Below are 17,492 nucleotides of genomic sequence, written 5' to 3' on the forward strand. Positions count from 1 at the left end.
TTCTGCATCTACAGGAGTTATTTAACTTTAAATACTGTTTAGGTCTGAAGTGTTCTGTTCTACAGTTTGCCCGGACCCAGACAAGCGCCAGGCCTCCTCTTGGTGGTCAAAGCACTAGCTGTGCTTGCTTTTGAAGCCATACCTGATGGAAGGAAAGCAGCCTGCTGCTGAAACTGCATGCTGGCCAGAGCCTGTTGGTACTGGAGCATGCCGGTGTTAAACACGGCAGAGGCCCCGTTGGCCTTGTCCAGGGCTGCCCGCTTTGGCAGGGGAGCCATGACACTAGGGCCGATGCCCTGTCAAGCCAGGAAGGAGGTCAGTGAGGAGAGAGAGGGGGAGAGAGAGGGGTGTGTGTAAATAAGAGAGAGAGAGTGTGTTGGAGAGAGGCAAAAAGGAAAACAAAAAAAGGTACATATGTTAGAGGACATCATAGGGAGACTATCACAAAATCCTTGTGTGTACAACAATAAAAATATCATCATCATATCATCAGTAGCAAGCAAGCAGCAGTCTGACACAAGTACTACACAAGCAGGAGCATGGTGCCTACTGGCGCTACTGGCTAATAAGCATTCATATATTATCATGTGATTATTTTAGCAGGAAGCTTACTTGGATTTACTAACGTTGCGCCTCTAGGACTGACTAACTGCAACATCAGCAAGCATTAACTATTAAAACAATGAGGCTGCTAACAAGAGGTGGAACAGGTAGGAAGCACAGAGAAAGGGAGGCTGCACTGCTAGCTCCATGACAAACTGTGTAAGCCATGTTTAAGTGATGGTTCACTCTCAGACGAGGTCAATAATGAGCTCAGGCCAAGGGAGAGGAGTCAGATGTTGAAAAAGCCGTTTTGGGTGTAAACACTCACACCGCATGCATTCGGAGGGAAGCGGTTTCATCCTGGCATGAGGCCATTCTTGAGGTCTGTGATCTGCGACAACTCTTGATGATGGAGTGAACTATCAATTGAACTGTAATCATCGTTTATGGTGGGATCATTTCTGTGTGGAATTAAATACTGTTCCTCTTAGCCCCACCCTTATCCATCTGACATGCACTAGCAACACAGTCATGCATACACTGATTAAGTCGCGCCACAACACTGAACACTAACTTGGACGTTAAAACTGAAGCCATGCCACCATTAGAAAAGCTCTAATTCCCTAGCCCTCCCTGACGTTTGTTAAATAAGCAACAGGTGATGAATTGATTGTGGCTCATTATCACAAATTCCACATAAGAATTTGTTTTTGAGGTCAGTGTTTGATGAAGGCTGTTTGTTTTGTTTTTGTTTTTTTAAGCCACAATCATTTTATCATTGGCAATAATGACAGATTATCAGGAGGAAGAAACAGACATTGCACTGAGACAACAACAACAAAAATAGCTCGGTATCTTTGGTTAAAACACAGCTCTACGACAAAGCCACATGCCAAGCTAAAAGGTGAAAGGTCATAGTACCAGGTCAAAGGTTGCGTCGAGGGGTCGCTTCAGTGATTTGACAGCCGACTGAGTCTTAATTAGCAGGCAGCGAGCACATGATGGCAATGGGCCAATGGGGTTCAAGCGCATTAACATAAACCAGCAAGCAGAGGTGCATCATGGGGGCAGCAGTGCAGTTTGGGTATAGGTGAGAAAAAACAAAAACAAATAAAAAAACAAATCATTGGAATGCAATATACAAGGGGATAACAGGACTAAGGCATGCACAGTGTAGACACTAGCTCTACTGCTCAACAGTTAAAGGATCATCAATAATCAATGATAACTACTAGTCTATATTAGTTATTATCACACAAAGATGGATAATACAGCGATAAGACAATAAGTCATCATTACGTTTAGCATGTCAATCAATTGTATGGGACAGAAAATTAACCAGAAGCACAATTCACAGGTTTCTGCTTTACTGTGCACATCATAGTCCACAGCACATTACAGTGATTCACCCCCAGCTCTCTGCCGCACTATGTCAATAACAGCATGTAGAGAACACGTTGATCAGCAGCAGACAAGTGTGGCTACTGTAAATTATTCACAGGTTCTGTTACTGCGAGACACGCCTGAAAGCACAGTGAATCCTTTTTTAATAATGTCAAGAGGAAGAGAAGTGACAGATAGGAAGCACAGAAACAATGGAGTCACAAATATAAGTCCAGGGCATCAGAGAAAGAGAGTCACCGACTCTCTGCTCACGCTCTGAGATAAAATGAACAAGGAACAAGACAATAGTTTTGTCGCATTAGGAAGAAAAGGGCTAAATGTGGTAATCATGACGGTTATGCTGATGATACCATTGTCCAGTCCTTCTTCATATCATCCAGCTCCGAGCAGAGTTTACCCAAACCAACATGCAGACCTTTTAAGTTTGACCTGACAAAAGCAGAACTGAAAAGCTGCGTAAGACCAACCATGACGGTTAGACACACTCAGACATGAATATGGGTGTGAACTACAGAACATTAGTTTTCTACTGGGAGATTTCAATAACAGCAGGTAGCATAGATGCACAATAAACTTCAACTCAAAGTTGCTCCTTAGCTTGTTGTATACTGCGCTTGTACTTGTGAATGGGTGTCACCGTGCCTGTACAGACTGCTCACCATGGCCGCGGCGGCTGTGGCCTGGTTCACCTGGTGCTGGGCAGCCTTGATTTTGGCCTGCAGATGCGCCGGGGGGTGGAAGTACTTGCACTTTTCGCGGGAGCACCGGCCCTTGATGTAGTCCATGCACACGGTGACGGTGTTGTCGTTGTTGTCGATCATGGTGCTGTCTGCGGGGTGGGCGAAGCGGCAGTCGTTCTCGCCCCGGGAGCAGTTTCCCCTCTGATACTCCCGGCACACCTGGACAAAAGACCAACACACTTGGGCTTATTAATAAAATAAATGTGTAACCGTTATGATAATTCTGAAGACTCAAGCTCCTAAATGTGAAACTGTGACATGTGTGTGAGTGTTTGTGAGTGATTAAGGCTCATTTGAGACACCAGAGGGCAGTATTTTCTATGAATTACCAACAGCATGATCACTTCCTATGTGCAGCTTCTCTTATTGCTCTGTGTGTAAACAGCATTCGGTTGAAATGTGTGCTTCACAAAGACAGTAACAGATGCATTTACACTTCATCTTTTTGATTGGTGCTGTTGTGATTTAAAAGAGGAAACTCCCTCACAAGCATGCACTTTGCTCGCCAGCCACACAAACCTACATTTTTATTCTGATCTGCGGTTCTATTGCTAAGATTAGAAAAGCAAAAGTTACAGGTCTAGCAGTTTTCTCCACTAGAAGGGACATGTTCTGTGCTGTTGCTATACGGTTAGTTAGGGCTTGGAAATCATTACTGCTTGCGCCATTCAAATCAATTTTCAACAAGTTCAGGCTCATCTCGTGTGCTCGTCTAATGGCATTTTGTGAAGTGAACTGTATGAAAGCACACACTGCACCAGAACTAAACGAGGCAGGTACGGTGGATCATCAAATAACGTCTCAAGTGCTGGAAGGCAGTCAACATGAGAAACCAAGGGATCCCTGGCAATTCTGTTTACTTTTATTTAACTCCTCATATGCACAATTACAAATGTTATTAATATTAATGGTATTGTTATATTTAGGCCTGGTAAAACACTTGTAAAGTACCTGCTTTTCTTTACAAGCTTATTATAATCCTCAGCTTCATCCAACCCCCATGAGAAAGAAACACATCATGAAGTAAGGGCTCATTAGTTTTCTCAAAACTATTCAGCAGGAGTGGCCAGGTTCTACATCGCATAATGCGCCTTAATCCAAAACTAAACTAAAACACTAAACCGTCTTTAAGATGTCAGTGTGTTACCTCAAGTCTGTCTGTTCTCAGCAGTTTCTGGGCTGCAGCAGCAGCAGCGTTGGGGACTTGGCTGACAGTGGGACTGGAGGCCATGAGGACAGGGGTGCTGGGAAGGATCTCTGGGGGCATCAGGCCTGGTGACACGGGGCTCAGGTAGGGATTAAAGGCTGCAGCTGCAGCCGCTGCAGCACTGGCGTTGGTGGCCAGGCCTGGCGTCACAGAGAACATAGGCTGGAATAGAGAACGATAGAGAGATAGAAATTAAATGACACCGGATACAGGTTCGGCAAAAACATAGAAGAAGAAAAAAAAGTGTGAAAAGAGCGTCTCAGACAGTGAAGGAGCCTTATATGCCTGAGCTTTGACGCGTATGTGGTCTCATCGTGGGCAGTAGCATACGTGTGTGTCCTCTCACCATAGGTGGTAGCTGCGTGCCGGGCATCATGGCGTTGGCGAGCTGCATCTGCTGGGCCAGCATGGCCATATTCTTCTGCTGGATCAGGTTGTTCCTGCCATTGATCTCCAGCTGGGTCTTTAGGTGCGGAGGAGGGTGCAGATATTTGCAGTTCTCCCTGGAACAGCGGCCCTAAAGGAGGTGTGCGTAAGTGACAGTTAATTACACTGGAAGGAAAAGTCATCTAGCAATCAAACTATCCTTCCGTGCACGCTGCGTGAAATACATCATATACCAGCCATCAACGAAACATAGTGTCCCTGTGCCTGAAACCTCTTGTTGATTTCTCTGCTGTCTTGTTCCATGTCACAGTGATATATTCCTATTCAAACAGATGCTTGTTGAAGGACTGTACTGTTTGTGAGGTAAAGGCATGTTACCTTGTTTATGGGCAGCTCAATGTCAGACACTCTCATTAGATCTGGGTTGAGTCTAGCACTAATTGTTAACAGCTTGCTATTTCTGTCACTCCCAACGGGGACATGCATGTGTGTGTGTGTGTGTGTGTGTGCGTGTGCTAGGGCCAGGAGATCATGTCTGACACTGCGGTGCTGCTCTCAGACGTCCAGCTAAGCTACATGTCCAACTGATACTATAAATACTGGCCACTCATATGGTCTGGAGGTACTATGTCAGCAGTCGCTTCAGAGATTTTGATTAATTACCTAAGACTAGACTCTCTTTTTGCTGCCTGCTATGAGTATCAAATTCTACTTTCAGTATGGATGGAGTCTAGGAAGACGTCTGACACATGCACACAGATACACACACACATTCTCACACAAAGAGAATGCATACACGCTAATGCACACAGATCAGGGTCATGTTCGTGTAACAGGTGGCAGATAATGCAAACATAAGTGAAATGCACACACACAGTTCAGCAGACACACGTATGTACTTCCAGCCCTGTGACACAGCTGAGCGGAATGTGGCAGGCTGAGCTTTTCCCCTCTGACAGTGCTGTCCCCACTGGGATTCATCTCTATACTCTGTCATGACTTCATTCCCCTCTCCCATCGCCTGCTCTTTCACTGACACCGAAGCACCAGACAGGTGCAAGGCAAAGAGGGGGAGATAAGAAGAGTGAGGGGGACACTTACATGGCAGGGAGGCCTCTTTGAGATATCTAGTTTGCCCACAACTTCTTGGACATCCTTTTAAAATATTTTCAGATTGTGTTTCATAAGGCAGGTGACAGCTATAGAAAATGAGTGGAGCAGAATGACAACCGCACCTCTAATCTGAATATAATCTATAGGAAGTGAAGGTATATATGAAGAGGTGGCCAGTTAAGGCTGACCAGACGGGACACCAATCGTATGCATACGCTGAGCCGGCGGAGATATTTACGTATGTGTGGTGGTGGCGGGCAAGGATGTTGTGCATGTGTGAGAGATGAGACGCTGAAAGCAGGTTCTAATACCACTCCGGTCCAGACAGTGACAAAGCAGCGAGGGGAAGGTGAGAGTGGAAAGAGAGAGGGTGTGGGTGTGTGTGTGTGTGCAGAGTCGCGGGGGCCTGGTTGCAAAGGCATGAAGGATCACGTTGCGTTCACCCCACATGACCCCCCTGCCTGTGACCACCACATATGTGTGTGTGTGTGTGTGTGTGTGTGTGTGTGTGTGTGTGTGTGTGTATAAATATATACATATATATACGTGTGTGAGTTAAGGACGGACAACGGTGTCTGAGCTACATTTGTCTTCATGCATGTAAAAGTCATCATCTGGCAGCCATTTTGAATTAAAATAAAGTCTCAGAAGAAGAAATGTGAGGTGACAGAGAGAGAGAGAGAGAGAGAGAGAGAGAGAGAAAGAGAGAGAGAGAGAGAGAGAGAGAGAGAGAGAGAGAAAGAGAGCGATAGTCAGTGACTGTGGAATGAGAGGAAGGGCTGCATCAGGGGCATTTTAGAAGATGCAGAAGCAGAATCGTTGTGCAGGCCATGCAGCAGGGAGGAGTGACAAGAAGGAGGATGCAGACAAACAGGGAAAGGCAGAAATGTTAGGTATGTCTGTGCTGTTATTGTGACATCAGCGGCCTTGAGGATCAGCTAGAGACGGTGTCCACGGCAACGGAGCAGCCAGACACTCCGGCTCGAACCACGCTGTGATTCCTGGAATCCTCCCAATAGCTGGCACATACAGCGACGTAGCAAAGAAAATCCTTCTCATACAAGCGTCCCCGAAGCCACAAGTAGTCCATGAAACAAGGGCATCTGTGCGCCCCCGTCTCTGTCCTCTGGCCTGGCTATTTTTCGATCTGTGTCACTGACACAACCGCCACCAGAAAGACTGGCCGCACATGCACGATGCAGATATCATCAACATTTCTTATCACTAACCGGCTCTTTTGTCTCCATTGAGGGCACACAGACAATAACATTTTCTCATAATACTAGAGCTATTTAAGGGTAATTATGCAAATAAAGATCAGATGTGCTACGGAGACCTGTAAGCTGTAAATCACGTTTTTCATGGCGCTGTGGAAAGTGCCTGATGAGAATATAATTAGTAAATAGGACGAGTTTTATATTGCGCCGTGGCTTAGCCCAGAAATTGTAACGGCAATAAAGCACGCAGCTTTAAGATGATTCATCCACATTGGTAGTTAATGAGACCACCAAACTGCCACAACTGACAAAATTTAAAAAAAGCCCAATTGTTTGTGTTACTGTAAAATGTTAAGTGGTGGATGAGGCCACATCTTCTGCACATTTCCTGCCTTTGTTATGTTCAAGCCAGGCTGTGTTTTGCAACAAGCCTGTGTTTCGCCAGGTGAGATCAGACCCAACTTCAGACGGTACTAGGGACAATAATCCCACCGGCTACCGTGCGCTCTGATTGATGATAACTTGTAATAACACATCCCACCCTCATTGCGCTCTCCCAACTCATTGTCTCTCACCCGTAGCACACACCCTGCTTTTGTGACTGCGTTGGATTTAAACAAACAATGAAGCAATGTGTAAAGAATGCTGGGTGGGGCAGCATCCCATCCTTTGGAGGAGAGGAGACGAAGCATGCGGCGAGATTTATGTATGCACAAGTGTAAGAAATGAAGACGCGGAGAGAAGTGGGAAGGTGAAGAGAGCCGGTGTCTCCTAAAGTGCTACAGTGAACGTTCCTGTATATACAGCACCAGACGTTCCTGTCTTTCACTTGTTGCTGTGCGCTTCTGTTGGTTTATTCAGGTCCAAAGGGTTTAAGGCCAACATACATCACTGATCTGCTATGAACGCTCCACAGCTCTCAGGTTGCAGGAACAGGTCTGCTTACTGTCAGGGTCAGAACAAAACACAAGTGTTCACTTTCTATGCAGCATATATCTGGATCCTGGACATCTGTTCTAAGCTGATTAACTGAGAAGTTTTTTAAATTAAATTGAAATAGCTGATGAACTAAAAAAAAATATATATATATATATATATAATAAATAAAATAAAAACTGAGACTATTCATAAATTAGATTAAATTAATTTCCATTTCATTCCATTTTTTGAATGAAATAAAGAAATATATACATATTTTTGCCTCTAAATGGTCTTGCTGGTTCGAAAGGAAACAACATGGCATAAGTAACTGCCTGCAGCCACTTTTCTTCTCCCCTGTTCCCCACTCTGTGTTATTAAACATCTCCTGAGCTGGTTTGTAACGCTTAAGGGGGCTCTGACCCCAAATTGACAATTAATTCAATAAAAAGTCCTGTGGGCTTTAGATTGTGCCCACAGCTTTACTCAAAGTTTGTGGAACCAACTTGGAACAACATTTCTGCACCCACTGAGCCATCACCTGGGCTGCTTTTGCATCCTTCATGGTGTAATGCAACAAAAATCAGTTTCACTCCTTTCTTTCTTCCTGTCTTTGATGCTTTACTGTCATAGTGTGATGTTATTGTGCAACCCAGTTGGTGCGAAGCTGCACTGTTCTCTGCTCTGCGTTCCAGCGACTCCTATCACAACATACACAGAGATGAAAGCCCTTTCTCCTCACACACACTGTGAAAGAAGCTTTGTTTCACCGAAGCGCGGTGGAGACTGGGCCCAGTGCCTGGCCTCTTTGTCCACTGTGCACTCAAATATGGCATGACATATAAAACATACCAACTCAATCCAGATATTCTGTTGCACTTGTGACTTATCGAAACAGAAAACACAAAACTTAAATCCGGAAGAAAGTAGAAATCTAAGAATTTATGTGTAGCTGTAATACATTGCTGTCTCTTTGATGGACTTTGTGCTGCTATAACTGACCACGGACACACTCATACCCATGTCTGTAACCCCCTGCTGGGACTAAATGCACCCCGTTATCCATGTTGTGCAGCTTAGTGGTCAGAGAGTTGATGTGACCAGTGGGGCTTATGCAGATATAGAGCAGGGAGGGAGTGTTAATCTATGATAATAGTTACAATACTCCGCTGGTGATGCATCACCGCTCCCACTAAGCAACCATGGAGGGAAAAGGATTATAGGCTTTTAAATATAACTACAACCTGGACCACACACAGAGAGATGAGGCCAGCCGTGTGTGTGTGGATGGAAATTTTGAGTATATCTGAAGAAAATGTGTGTAAATGGCAGAAGTTGATCTAAACACACAGTCACAACCAGATAGACAGGCACACACACATGCACACACCCACACGCAGCAACGAGTTATTCACACTTGAGAGGGTGTTGGTTCTCAGAAATGCCTCAGGTCAGATGTCACGTACACAGGAGCCCTGGATCCAAACTTAGACCTCCCTGTTTTTTAATTCCCCTCTATGTGCTGTCCTCTGCGATCACACTCTGTCTCACACAAACCCACTTTCACGTGACTTTTATTTATGTCCGATGTTCCCCAGTCTCTCTGCACCGTGCCGCCATGCCACCACCCCCGTGAGGGCTAACAAGGTTAGTTCTGTGCTTTTCATTATCAGTAATAAAAGAGCAATCACACAGGTATTGATTTGAGCAGCACCACTTCATGAAAGCCATCCAGTACTTGCAGGGTGAGTACGTGAGGAGGCCCGGGAACATTCATTTAATCATTGGTGAGTCTCACTTCCCAGTGAGGCAGAGAAAGAAAAGTCTCTGCATGGAAATCACAAGGTCCAGGTAGCGATGAGGCATCAATAACGACACTGCTCTCCTGAAGGGACTGAGGTGTGTCTTTCTACCCTGCATGATCAACGCCTGACAATTATCTTAACCAGCCATTCCCAAATTAGAAAGTGATGACTAATGGTCACACTTCACTTGAAGCTTGAACTGTTTATTTGGTAAGAAATGTCTCATTAAAAACTATTAACACAAATTAAAAAAGGCAAATGTCTTCATTATGATAAATAACCAATTAGAATACATTGAAAAGGAACAAATTCATACAAGGTAGAGGGAACAAAACCAGAGAAGGAAAAATCCTTTCACCGAGATCAGAATAGTGTAGTGAACGCCTTCCCCATCTCGCTGCCTTTCTCGGCTCTTTAATGCAGACCGTGTCCTTGTTTTTGGAGCTTTAGAGTGGCAGCATTGTGAAGCATCCTAAAACTTCAAAAGATGAAGCAAAGTTTAGAAGCATGTCGCTACTCCTTTTCTTTTCTATCTTACTTTGATCCCCAGCTTTCAGTTTTCCCTTTCTAACCCTCACCAGCACCTCTGCCATCTGCTCAGGGTTCATTTCCCCTCTCACTTCCCTAAGATCTGGATTGTAGAAACAAACTGAATAAATCTCAGTGGCCAAGTAATAACCACCTGGCACATGATTAATTTGGTTTACAGTGCTAACTAATTTAATCTGGCACGCATTATGCTAATCTGATCACACAGACTGTAATCCTATCCACAACTCTAATCCCACTGTCAAGTGGTCTAATCCTGTTTCTGCATGTGATTATCTACTTTTGACTTGGCACTGAAAAGAAGGATGTTTTTGTTCTTTTTCCCCTTCTTTTTTACTGCAGTTTGTGGATTTAACCTCATATTGTTGTTTTGTTTCTTCTGAAACAAAAGCTTGACAGTAGAGTGGTATTATTCAATTTATCACAGAGACTATTTTACATTGTTTTTTTACAAATCCTTTACAGATGTTTAGGTCCCACAAAGCATTTTTAGGCCTTTATATTCTTGGAGGGTTGTTGCAAGTTTAACACCAACGTCATCTAATCCTAATAAATAAAACTTGACTCAGAAAGGTCATCATTTACCATATATTGACATAAACAATTCAAAGCTGAGGAAAGTTGAGCTAATGGTCATAATGTTGTCCAAAGCTATATAAAATATAACTTGTGTGCCTAGTTTAAAAAGGTTTTAAACAGAGACTCCAGTGGTCCATGAATGCCACACAGAAGTAATCAGCGCTAACAATAATTGTAGCTCAAGTGGTGTCACTGTCTCAGACATAAACAACAACAGCACATGATATGTCATGAGTCAACCAAATGGGATGAGATGATGTCAACTGTTTCCTGCCATTTTGTTGTTTCCTGCAACTTCTGAGAGAATTTCCCCAATGTGAGAAAACAAGGGTTATAATATAATGTTTTAGTAATGTTTTTATAATGTTAAGTGATTTTCTGGGTCCACAAGGAGGGCTGAGCACAACCACGTAGTCAGAATCAGAGAATGGGCCCATTAAGAACCCATGCCACGAGGCTGACAGGCCCAGACACTGCGATTCCTACAAGGAATGCAACGAGAGTAATTGAGGGAGAGTAAAACAGATGGCCAGTAACCAGCTACGTTTGTCTGTGCTGCTTCATTTTCTCCTGCTTCTAAAGTCAGACTACTGCCACAGTCAACAGAGATGTTAAAGGCAGGTTAAACTTGACGAATGGACCTAACAGCTGGCACAAGGGAGGGGCAGCGCAGAAAGGTGCTGAAAGAGTAGAGGCTAAGTAAGTAACTGTACCCTCAAGCGCCTCTTTCACCTGTCTAATGGAAGATAATAGTTGAGCTGACTGACTGGATGTGTGACTGTCATACACAATGGTTTTCTAAAATACACATGGGATTTCTAGTATTACTGATAACAACGACAACAAAAGGTTGCATTGACAATCATCACTTTGGTTGGTCCACATTTGATGCCTTTTATAGCAGCCGAACCCTCAGACTATGTAAGCTTTTATGGTTTGCTTGTTTAATAACACAAGAGACTGAAAGAGAGAATAGCTAAAGAAGTAATGATTGTATCGCTGGCATTATAAAAGAGGCCAGTGTCAAAGAGCGACAGGAACGGCTGACACCGAGAAGAAAAGACAGGCTGTTGTCGCTGATCTTCCATCACACAAGCCCACAGAGAAAATGCACTGATCTGACAAGGATGCACACAGCACCACAAACGCAGGCCAGAGAATGTCCCTGTGTATGTATTTATAAGTGTGTGACTGTGTGTGTAGGCCAGGATTAGTGCGGTCCAAACACAAAACCATCCAGCACGAGAGTAAGGACGATGTAAGAATGGGCCCATCAACAATGGGAAATAAAGATGTGAAAGATCCTGTTACTAAAATAAAAGCCACATGATGTGACTCAGCTGCCGTCTAGTGAAGCATGCTCCTCTCTATAAGCTATGGAAAAGACAGAGCACCGACAAACAGAGGACTATGATCTCTTTTAGCAATTTAAGCTATATCTCATGGATGAGTGAATCCTCTGCTTGTAAAGGAATATTCACTATGGATGCACACACAGATATCCTATTAAAAACCTAATTAGGATGGAAGTTCCTTAATTTGACTGCAGAGGACAGAAACCCATATGGATGAAGAGACAGACTCTGTATGATTTACAGCATCACTGCAGTAGCTGCAGACTGAAGATTAGCACAGCGCTAATAAAAATAATGCTGATCACACGTGTTGTAAAACATTTACCCAGGAAACACACTTTTCTTGATTAGGGTTCCAATTTCATATTTGTTTGAGCTGATAACTTTGGGTGAGAAGCCAGTGTGGATTCAACACGTGAATCTCTGAGTGACTCGATTCCACACTCCCATCTGTGCTTGCAGAAAAACACTGCATTTTATAAATGTGGCCCAGATCTCTTGATGCAACACTTGAACAGGTGCATTCACAGTTTTTCAAAGCAGGCTGCAGCATTCAGGGTAAAATGTCTCCTAGGTAAAGACTCTAAATTCAAGTCAATGTGATTAAAATAGAATAAAAAACAAGCCTAAATAACTAACAAACTAAGTTGAGCTATGTTGTTCTGGTTTTCAGCAGTTCTTTCCGGGACTCAATGAATGACTCGATGCCAGCACGTGCTCTTGTGCAATGTGTATTTAAATGTGGTGTGCAGTGAGTGACTGCAGGGTCAAGCACACGTTAGTCTCCTGAACTCACAACAATACGCTTAAATGGAGGGAGATGGCCACAGATTGGCCGGGAAATTTGTTTAAAATAATTGAAAACACAGTCGGCTAGCAACGCGGCTAATATTTACTCCACATGTGTGTCTGGCCCGGCCATGTGCATTTGTGTGTTTAACCTGCCAGTTCCATCAGCCACCACATGTAAACATGGTGTCAAAGTATGGTGGGCAGAATGGGAAGAAAGACAGATAGTGACAGAGAGGGAGAGACAAATGGAGACCGAGTGCGATAAATAAGAGGCATTTACCCGCCCTGCGCTCTGCAGGAATGTAATCTTGGCTCAGAACAGTGTAGTACCACAAAGGAAGCCCATGCAGGAGCAGGGCTGACACAGATGCACCACAAATACATGTGCATGCGCTCACACTGGGCTTTCTCAGAACTCAGACATGATGACAGTGGGTGTGTCAGGCTGGCAGGTAGACAAAGTACAAGGTCTACATATACTGTGTGTAAGTGTGTGTGAATTCACAGTGTTGCTCATGCTAGACAGTTACCACTCCTTTATTTTATGACATGAATTGAAGCATGGGGTAAACAATGACCTGCTGGTAGGGTTAAAGGAGGATACAGTTTATAACAGCATGAGCATATATATATATAGTATATATAACTACTGCGTATGTGCACAAGTGTCTCTGCCATGGTGTAACATGACCCATCCTGCCTAAGGATGGGTGTGGTCTTAAGTAAATGAGGCAAAAACCAGACCGAGCGGGAAATCAAGTAGAAGCAGCTACCAAGATGGGAGGAGACGGAAAGGAAAGGAAAACAAGTAAAGGAGAAGTGGACAAGGTTACGCTTCCGTCAGATGAAAATAAGGATGGTAATAAACTAGTACTTAAAATAAGCTGGCAGTTCATTGCTCTGTGGGTGGGGAGGACCCACAGTGCGCAGTTCGTTTTACTGGAGAGAAGAATGCATATTATTTCAGACTCATCCCAGTATAAGCTAATGAGGCGGGCATTAGCTCACTTGCTCCTGCAACTGGAGCCAACTATTATACTCCGATCTGATTAGGCATGCCTTAGTGAAGCAAAAGCAACACAAGTGAATAGAGCTACTGAGGATAGAATATGCTACTTGGATTATTGTCTAATGAGCACATTCTGCAGCTCACTTTCCACCAACCTGTAAACATGAGCTGTTTATTCTGATTTACCAGCATATAATTCCTAACTTGTCAGCATCGTAGTTATCCATTAATAGGCAAATTTACAATGCTGACTTTAAATCAGGGAGTCTGAGCAGCCATTATCCTTCTCTAAATATTGACCCTGCTTTGACATAGCTGAGCTGACTGTGTTGCACCAACCAGATACACAAGCAACACAGAGACCTGCACTGTGGGGTTAAGGGCAGTGAGAAGCCCCACACACACACACACACACACACACACACACACACACACACACACACACACACACACACACACACACACACACACACACACACACCCCAACTTAGTGTTAGTTCTGTGGCCTAGATGAAAACTTGATTGAGTATCCTGCTTGAGGCCATATCATCCACATCTGATAGCTGCCGCGAACATAAATTGCAATTTAACTGTTTCTGCTATTCTGGGCACCAATATATTATCTGCTCTAATTTGCTCAGCTTGGACTCTACAAGTTCGGCACAGTGCATGAAAAGCATGGAGGGCAGAAAAAAAAAAGGGAGAGAGTGGTTGTTGGGGAAATGACTGGGACTGGGTGTGACCCGCTCAGCTATGCACTGGTGATCATGTGAGACCTGTTCTAATTATACACTTCTCAAGAAGAAGGTCGATCCTCTCTCATGGGCAGAAAGCGTGTGCATGTGCTACGCTGGAAGTATATGAGTGATGCGCCTTCACGTAGCAATGCTACATAGACTTTTCCTATTCAACCTCTTAACCTACTGTATGTGAAAGTGAAGTAGGACGTGAACATTTTTGTGGGTTTACAAAACAGGAAAACTGCAGCAGTGTGGTGAAAGTGTCTGCGCCTTGTGCCTGCTTGTTGTAGTTGCAGGTCTTATCAGCTTGTGTATGCGTGCAACCAACAAAATAACCGTCTTTGATTCTGATTTCCATTCTCTGTGCCATTCGCTCTCTTTCTTGCGCTTTCCCGCTGTTTCCACTGTGGGTTATAATGAGCCACTCTGTTTTTTTATTAGCAGTGGAAAAAATGGGGCAACTGTTAAAAGAAGTATCACGCACCTCTATTAATACTCTAGTGAAAAATTAGTGCAAACGACTGAAATGGGTCTCTTGTTTCCTCCAAAAGCCTCCTATTTGCCAGCGATTTCTTTCCAGTGAATGACCTTTAGCTCAGTGTGAATGACAACTTAAACCCATGTACATATATCTGGATCATTCCACGTTTAGATAAAAATTTCGCTGCGTTATCGGTGAACGTGGCCACTGTATAGAACTAAGGCTCCATGAAGATAGTCTGGGGTACATTTGTGTTTCATATGTTTGTTGTAGTTACTCAGGAATTTAAAGGAAAAATTCCTGCTCCAGATTTGTTTTTCTCATGCTGTCTATTTGATATTATAGAACTGCCGCACCCAAAATGATTCAGGATTTAGGGGCACAGAAACATTGCTATAATAGGTTGGATTATGAAAATAAAAATCAGACAGGTTGTAGAAGAAAATCTGAGAAAAGCTCACTTAGTGCCTGACAATGTTCCTCAACATCTGGTTATAGCCACTTTCCCTTGAATTGACTTACACATGCTGTCCTAACCCATCCTTGCTCTCACACTGCTGCCACTGACCACACATCATCACTGTCTGCAGTGGCAGAACACACACAGAAGTTTAAAACAGCACACGACCAAGAACTGGTGTGTGTCAATGATGGAAACTCCGGGTGGAGGTCCGCCCATCTCTAGAGCTCCAAAAGACAGAATGTGGAAGAAAAGGTCAGAATGTAAGAGAGAAAGAGAAAAAGAAGTACAGTATTTGCTTTCTTGCTTCCCCGGTGACACCTAAAAATGGAAAATTACTGCATACGGTGCCCCATATGTGCCCCCAGTTTTGTTCTGAAAACATACACACACACACAGACACACATACAAACCCCCTCTAACTGCCCCTAGGCCTCTGCACAGGAAGTGGTTTGACTGAGTGAGAGCTACATGATGACACTATCACTTCATTTCTATCTTGTTGTTGAGACGTGCTGTGCTCAGGGCATATATATAGGTCTGCACACGTGTCAGCCGTTTCATCTGTGTTTTCCTATTCAAAAAGGCGCACACACTATTTACTGTGTGCGAGTGTGTGCACCTTTTCATCGCTTCTAAATGCAAGGTGCTAATGTAACCCAAGTTCCTTCTGTTTCAAATACCAAGCCAAACATGTCGAACTGTCCTTGGAAATTCCCCAGTGTTATGTTGCAAAGGCCTCATTTTTGTTTTCTGAATCAAACAGCCTACAGCCCCCCCCCCTGCGTGTGCTGATCACATGGTCTAGTCACCTGACCAGAAATAGGTGGGACCAAACAGAGCACATGCTGTGGCCAGATGGTGCACTGCAGCATATGATGTAGAGCGCTGCTGTTTCCACACTGTTGTCTATATAATTCCCACAAGACTAAAAATCCACATCCACATATCTGTAGCTTATATGACAGAGATTCAGTTATTTATCAATCTTTTCTTACCTTGAGTGAGTCGAAGCAAGCTATGACCCGTCCATTGTCCACCTGACAGCTCTTGGCCGGATGAGCAAACTTGCACTCCTGGTCTGAGCGTGAACACGTGCCCCTCTGGAACTCCCTACATACCTCTAGCGTGAGCCACTTTGTGTCACGCATATGTGCTATGTTCATTGCCATGGCAACACGCTGGCAATTATTCCAAGTTCAGATGTGTTAAGCGCCAACAAAGTACCTCTAGTGTTTTAATCCACAACTTTAAGGTCTCTTTTTTGTTTACTTGCTCCTGTGGTTAAAGTCTGAAGTGGAACTGAAACAATTAAAGAAGAAAGGTTCCTATTGATTGAAAGGGCTCCTTGTCCGAAGTGAAATGTTACTGGACGATGTTTTGATGTGGAGGTTATTGGATCCTTTTACCAATCAAACAACAACTGAAAAAGTATTATATCCAAGAGATAGCTTAATAATTAACTTGCCAAAGTAGAACTGATAAATGGGCCAAACCAAAACCCTTGGATTGGGTGGAGAGGAGCAGGCAACAAAGGTGATAGTCTTGGTGTAGCCTACTGCAGGAAGGTTAAGGACACTGAGGACCAGGTGTAGGCTTTAAGGGTCAAAGGCGAAGGCTAAAGGCAAGGTGGGCGAGATGCTGAGCGGACCAGGTGATGTGTTGGACTGCTGTGCTAAGGCTGGTCAGCTGGTGGCTGTCTGATGAGGAGAGCTGATGCTGGAGTCCGCCTAGGAGGAGTGAGTGGTGATGGTGGTAGATGGACAAGCGGGTCAGAGCGTTGGCTGCGAGGAGGGTGTGGTTGCTGTCCTTGTACTTGTATTACTGTGGCAGCAAGCGAGAGCGGCGGGGAGGAGGGTTTAGCTTCAGCTGGAGAAGCAGGTCAAAGCTGCAGCAGACATCAGGGAAGGCACTTCCTCTGAAAAGAGAGATAGATTGAAAGGAAGGGGGGCAGAAAGATTAGTCAGATGATACATATGCATAGATTACGTTCCAGGTTTATTTCTCTCTCATTTATCTTTCATCACTGACCTGCTGCATTTCTTTAGCTCATGTCATTCTATGCAGTTGTGGGTCTGATAATATGTAAAACTGCAGTGGTGTCACCTAAAACAAATAAAACTTTAACCCTACCCTAAGCGCTACACACACATGGTGCTCACCCACGATCATCACGCCACACAGAAATGCACA

The 17,492-nt window shown here is 44.0% G+C and overlaps 1 protein-coding gene across 21 annotated transcripts in view; it reads right to left on the reverse strand.

Moving 5' to 3' along the window:
* mbnl1 (muscleblind-like splicing regulator 1) overlaps nucleotides 1-17,492 on the reverse strand; it is a 40,034-nt gene that overhangs the window by 6,401 nt on the left and 16,141 nt on the right. For 13 of the 21 annotated variants that reach the window (XM_029131712.3, XM_029131709.3, XM_055503967.1 and 10 more), the window contains 6 exons: nucleotides 16,298-17,217; nucleotides 4,241-4,411; nucleotides 3,835-4,056; nucleotides 2,607-2,846; nucleotides 1,465-1,518; nucleotides 143-296 (listed from right to left, as the gene is read on the reverse strand). In XM_029131712.3, coding sequence (XP_028987545.1) covers nucleotides 143-296; nucleotides 1,465-1,518; nucleotides 2,607-2,846; nucleotides 3,835-4,056; nucleotides 4,241-4,411; nucleotides 16,298-16,471 — 1,015 coding nt within the window. In that variant the 5' untranslated portion in view covers nucleotides 16,472-17,217. Of the gene's footprint in view, nucleotides 1-142; nucleotides 297-1,464; nucleotides 1,519-2,606; nucleotides 2,847-3,834; nucleotides 4,057-4,240; nucleotides 4,412-16,297; nucleotides 17,218-17,330; nucleotides 17,479-17,492 lie in introns of those variants that run through there. The other 8 variants (XM_055503968.1, XM_055503965.1, XM_055503963.1 and 5 more) reach the window with 3 other exon arrangements.

This window comes from Betta splendens, chromosome 17, assembly GCF_900634795.4.
Source record: "Betta splendens chromosome 17, fBetSpl5.4, whole genome shotgun sequence".
Classification (NCBI taxonomy): Eukaryota; Metazoa; Chordata; class Actinopteri; order Anabantiformes; family Osphronemidae; genus Betta; species Betta splendens.